General features: G+C 28.0%; 1 protein-coding gene across 5 annotated transcripts in view; it reads left to right on the forward strand.

Moving 5' to 3' along the window:
• Nucleotides 1–6,230, forward strand: part of LOC136039513 (zinc finger protein 239-like) — a 139,732-nt gene that overhangs the window by 96,244 nt on the left and 37,258 nt on the right. For 2 of the 5 annotated variants that reach the window (XM_065723309.1, XM_065723304.1), the window contains exons 2-3: nt 459–531; nt 3,989–4,114. The exons of 1 other annotated variant lie outside the window; for it this stretch is intronic. In XM_065723309.1, the coding sequence (XP_065579381.1) occupies nt 4,072–4,114 (43 nt within the window). In that variant the 5' untranslated portion in view covers nt 459–531; nt 3,989–4,071. The remainder of the gene's footprint in view (nt 1–458; nt 532–3,988; nt 4,115–6,230) is intronic. 2 more of the 5 variants (XM_065723305.1, XM_065723307.1) reach the window with 1 other exon arrangement.

The raw sequence follows: 6,230 nt of genomic DNA on the forward strand, positions 1-6,230 counted from the left end.
ATAAGCAAAAATTAGAGTAACACTATTAGATTCCTCATGTTATGTTTTTCAAATATCACACTTGCTTCTCTAACAATGGATCCCACCATTCCCTTTGATGGTACTAGATATGGCCAAAATTTTATTTTGTTTGCTTATTTTTGATTTCTTGATAGTTCACATTTATTGTAAACAGGTAACTAGCTATATTTTTAACCTGTCAGAAATAATAGACCTGTGTAATTCCAAAAGACTTTCAAGCTTTGTTTGATAAATATAATATTTTAAAATGTGCATAATGATAGAAGTAAACATAGTAATCTTATTAATGGAGATATGTTGCAAGTAATAAGTGTGAATTTTATTGCAATCTGTTAGTTTTTTATGTATCCTAGGATCATATCAGTGTCTTATGCAATAAAATTATATATTTATTGTATTATTCTTCAGTGTTATAAAAATGATATGTAAATTCTTAGTTTAGGTGCTTTTCACTGCATTGGCAAGCAGTTATGTTAGAAGAAAGAAAACATCAGAAGTAGTATAGTAAATGTAAGTTCTGCTGCACCTAACTCATCCATTCAATTTACATCGTTTTCATTTTGTTTTACATCATTTTAATATCAATTATTGGACGTTTAGAACATTTTCCATCCTTACATTCAATATGAAAACAGGTCCTTGGGAATCAAATTTGATCTTATTTTCATACTCTTCACAATATGAATATGGGTTCTAGAGCCCACTCCATTAATTTACCTCTTTTTCGATTCAATTCACACCATTTTAAATTAAAATTTACAGCATTTTTATAGTATCATAAGCTTTAAGATCAAAACAGGTCTTGTGAAATAAGGGCTTAATTCTATTTCATTTTTTCTACACTACCAATAAAATGTAATAATTTAATATTTAATGGATAGTTCAATATCAGTATCTAAAAAATTTATTTTATCCTTAGTTTTTCAAAAATCTTTAAAATAATACCTCTATCTAATCTTTTTAATTTCTTTTCAAGATCAGTTGATTTAGAATCAAAATGCCTAGGGGCAAATTGATCAACCGTTTCACCTTTAAAATGAATAGTAATAACGAATTTATTTCCATATTTAGTTGTAATCTCATTCCTGTTATTGTGTATTTTTTCCAATGTCTGAATCTTCTTTCCTAATAGTTTGATTCATTCTCATTTTGGTTAAAAGTTTCTCCATTTATCAATAAATTATTTCATTCAACACATTTCCAAATCATGCATTAACATATAATTTGCTATCAATCACTTGATCAGATGTATCTCCAGTAGCTCAGCTACCTAGAAAACCATATAATTTTTCAATCATATCATGTGTATTCATGTAAATGCCAGTTCCTTGCTGTGGCTGTATAACATCAAAGTTATCTTTAATATACTTAACCATCTTCTTTAGATTTACGTTTTTACAAACTAAGACTTTGTTTCTAATTCACTAGATCTCACACCTTTCATCTTTCCTCCATAACTTTGATTAAGTGTTGCTGATTTATCTATTGTCTCTATTAAATTTTTATAATTGTCTAAATAAAATTTAGGCATTTCAAAATGGGATTGCAAAGGATCATGGTCCATACTGATTTCTTTCAAGAGTTTATCATTTATCCCAGAATTGACATTAGCAATGAAGTTTGGCTTATTTGAGAGTAAAATATCTTGACTTGAGTGGGCTTGTAACTTAATGTGTTGCTTAAAGACTCATCCTATTGTTTCAATTGTCTTTTTAAATTTATGTCATTTTTTATGATTTATCAGTAATCATATTTGTATTTTTATCTTCTGCTTCAATGATTGGAGCACCCAACTTTTCAGAATACTCGTGATATCCAGAATGCTCTTAGGAACGTTCTTGAACTATATTTCTTTGTATTTCTCTACTTTCCACTGCACTCGCTAATAATTTATTCCATTTTATAGGATCCATTTATAGAATGAAAGTTTTATTGAATAACTTTTGAGGGTTCTTTTTCATAATAACCACCAATAATGAGTTCACCAGTTTTGTCTGACAGCTCATACGTTATAGGGGGTTTATGTTTCACTACAGCTATTTGAAACACTTCATTTGTATAATTTGGTTTGTAAACTTTATCAAAAACACCCTTACTTTTATTAATTCCAACCAAATCACCAATATTGAGTTTGTTTGTGGTGGTTTTTTGAAGTTTGTCATCAGGAAATAAATAAGTTTAGATCTTATTTTCATTTTCTTTTTTGTTCGCTTCTATTGGTTTCATTTTGATGGATGTATGATAAGAATTGTTAAAATTGTCAACAAAAGAGGGTAATACATCTATCCAACGTTTGTGTTGTATGAGTAAAATATTTTCATAATTTCTCTTTGATTGTTCTATTGAACTGTTCAATAATTTAAGCTTTCAATGCACTTTCAGATGAGAACCAATGAATTTCATGACTCTTAAAAAAATACTTGAACGTTTTTCATAACAAATTCTTTATCTTTATCTGTTTGTAATTTTTTAGGTTTTCTATTTTTTAAATAGATCCATAAAAGCGTTAATAATTTTCTTACCCGTTTTTTCCTTTCAAGGAATACATCAAGCATATTTACTAAAATAATCGATGACTGTAAGAATATAATTAAAATTATTTTTTTCATTTTTATACTGTTGCATATCAACTAAATCTGCTTGCCACTTGTCATCAATACTATGAATGTAAACATGTCTTCTTTTTATGATAAGTTTGTGTAAGTATGATAAGTTGTCTTCTTTTAAGAGTTTGTTTGCTAAAAGTTTATTTTGCTAAAGTTTAAAAGTACAAATCAATACAGAGCCAGTACAAAAAGCCACTTGCTTTTATCCAGGGTTATTGCTCATTGCTTCCTTTTTAAAAAAAATGATTTTTCTTGCAACCACATAATGTACAAATATCTTTAATCAATGGCACTTTGTTTCTTTTTTAAACCGTCTTAATTAAAAACTCGGTTGCAGTAATCTGTTTACATTGCATCTAATAAATCTCTATTTATTACATATTTAAATTATTAAACAAATTTAAATGATTAAACATATTAATAAACACTAACAGACTTCTAAATTCTCAACAAAGTCTCAAGAGTAGTAAATAGCAAGCAATAAAACTCCTCAGGCTTGACTATTTTTTAGATTTGGAATTTTGTTGAGTAAAATCAGATCTTAATAAATGGCTGACATTGCAGAAGTGATTAAAAGTTGTTCACAATGAAAATCGAAATTTGTTAAGATAAAAAATCAGTTGCCGCATTATACAATTAGTAAATTGCGGTCATTTGCCAAACACATTTAAAGACTATTGGCAAAAATTTAAAACATTCAATCCCATCAATGATCATCTTAATAATAAAATTTCAATATTCCATCATTATATTCAATGGTCACGAAATGTAAAAAGAGAAAAAGACAAAAAGAAGTATTACTATAATATTGAGCCTGAATAAAAAATAAAATAGAAAATGAAATCAAAGAAAAGAATAAATTTATTTAAGGTTTAAAATTTCAAATTAATAATGTATAAAAGGAAGATATTACTGTACTAATTTTTTTTTAATTAAAACAAATTTCAAGTGCTGGAAATTATAATGAAGTTAAGAATAAAATAAAAAGTTATTTTAAGAAATCAAATAAAAGTCAATAAAAAGCATGTTGATAATAATAGCGACTCTTATTGACTGGAAGGTATAGATGTAGAAAGCCTCAGAGTGAAAAACCTCCAGGTACTACAGGATTTTTTGTTGTTGCTGCATAGGGTGGTGAATATTAGTGCTTGCTCCTTTTATGCTGTTTAACAAATCCCCCCCCCCTTGCCTCCTCAAATAAAGTCATAAAAACCTGTCAAATAAGAAGTGATTTCAGTTGTATAAGAAGGAAAATAAATTAGTATAGCAACTTTATGTGAAAGATGAGGATTTTGAATTCACTATTTTCGATGATTTTTTTCTGGGTGTACTGAGCATATTGACATTTGACTGATTTTCAGAATTTAGAGATCTCGATTTTTAAGAAGAAGAAGAACGTGTTACAAGGAAAACCAACTGAGCATATTTCCTCATTGAGGGAATTATGAAATCAACCAAAACTTCTAGCCATGCTTCTGTGAAACAAGGTAAATTAAAAGCTCAAATTTTTTTTTTAGGCAAGTGTTAATAAGCATAATTTGCTGTTTTTTGTGCTACTTCATTTTATAAATGTGGGAAAATTTCAAAGATACGTTTCCCTCCTAAGCGAATGTGAACTTTTCAAAAAGGAAACACACAAGGAATCTTTTATTTAAGGGACCACCTTTATCTCTAAACCCTTGTTAATCATAGTTTAGCACAATGATGAATCAGTCATTATTTTCCCCCGAAAAGAAAAAAAAAATATGTACAAATAGAATTTGCCTAAAAACATAATTCCTTTCATTGGGTTTCATTTTCTGTGTTGAGACAAAATCTGTGAAATAGCTTATTTATGGCAGAATTTATAAAGCCTTCAGTAGGCTACTATCTATATATATAAAAATAAGTTGTATGTTTGTTATGTCTGTTACACTGAGGGTATGCATATGACGTCTGAAAAATAAAGAAGAAAAAGAAAACAAACTAAAATGAAAAAACTGGGAATTGCATAAATATTTCGAAATATTTTGACAATAGATTAAAGTAATTCGAAAACCTTAAAACAGATACTTAAAATTTGAGGTTTATTATAAATTGTTGAGCTTTAGCAAGCTTGGCACGTGAAGAGGAATTTTTAGTATAGATCTTAAAATGACAGAAGAAACAGCCGAGGAATATGCTCAAATAGTTAATTCAAAGAGAAATTTTAGTATAAATCCTACAATGGCAGAAGAAATAGCCGAGGAATCTGCTCAAAGGGTTAATGCCAAAAGGCTTGCGGCTAAAAAACGCAAAACCGCGCAGTTAGATGAAAATCCACCCGGACAGCAAGAGTCAAAACGTATCAAAACTGAAAATGATAACGATGATGATTGGGTTTGGGATTTTGACTTGGATAAGGTCATCAATGCCTACCAGATTTTAGTTAAAAAAACAAAAGTTCGGCAATATGTATTTCATAGTGACGCTGAAAAATAAAGAAGAAAAAGAAAACTGAAAAGGGAAAAAGGTAAAACACTAAAAAAAAAACTAAAAAGAAAAAACTAAAAAAAAACTAAAAAAAAAAAACTAAAAAAAGCTAAAAAACTAAAAAAAGAAAAAAACTAAAAAAAACAACTGGGAATTGCACAAATATTTCAATATATTTTGACAATAGATTAAAGTAATTCGAAAACCTTAAAACAGATACCCAAAATTTGAGGTTTATTATAAATTGTTGAAGCTTTAGCATGCTTGGCACATAAAGATTTTTCAAAGTGTCAATGTTAGAATAAACATTGACAAATTGAAGAAAACAAATCAATAAAAAGAAGAAACTAAAAAAAAAGAAAAACTAAGAAAAGAAAAAAGTAAAAAAGAAAAAAAAAACTAAAAAATGTTTTCCCATGGACAATTATTATGTTGCATGTTCAAGAGTTGGTAAACCTGACAATCTATTTATATGGACAGACAATGGGACAGCAAAGAATGTTGTATATTAGCAAGTTTTACGTAGTTAAATATATATATATATATATATATATATATATATATATATATATATATATATATATATATATATATATGTATATATATATATATATATATATATCTATATTTATTACTTATTATATATATATATAAATAAGTTGTCTGTGTGTTATGTCTGTTACACTATGTCTGTTACGCCAGATTATATCTTCTATATATATATAAAAATAAGTTGTATGTATTTTTGTGTTGAGGGTTTGCATATGACGTCTGAAAAATAAAGAAGAAAAAGAGAACAAACTAAAATGTAAAAACTGGGAATTGAATAAATATTTCGAAATATTTTGACAATAGATTAAAGTAATTCGAAAACCTTAAAACAGATACTTAAAATTTGAGGTTTATTATAAATTGTTGAGCTTTAGCAAGCTTGGCACGTGAAGAGGAATTTTTAGTATAGATCTTAAAATGACAGAAGAAACAGCCGAGGAAGCTGCTCAAATAGTTAATTCAAAGAGAAATTTTAGTATGAATCCTACAATGGCAGAAGAAACAGCCGAGGAATCTGCTCAAAGGGTTAGTGCCAAAAGGCTTGCGGCTAAAGAACGCAAAACCGCGCAGTTAGATGAGAATCCACCTGGACAGCGAGAG

Source organism: Artemia franciscana, chromosome 19 (assembly GCF_032884065.1).
Source record: "Artemia franciscana chromosome 19, ASM3288406v1, whole genome shotgun sequence".
Classification (NCBI taxonomy): Eukaryota; Metazoa; Arthropoda; class Branchiopoda; order Anostraca; family Artemiidae; genus Artemia; species Artemia franciscana.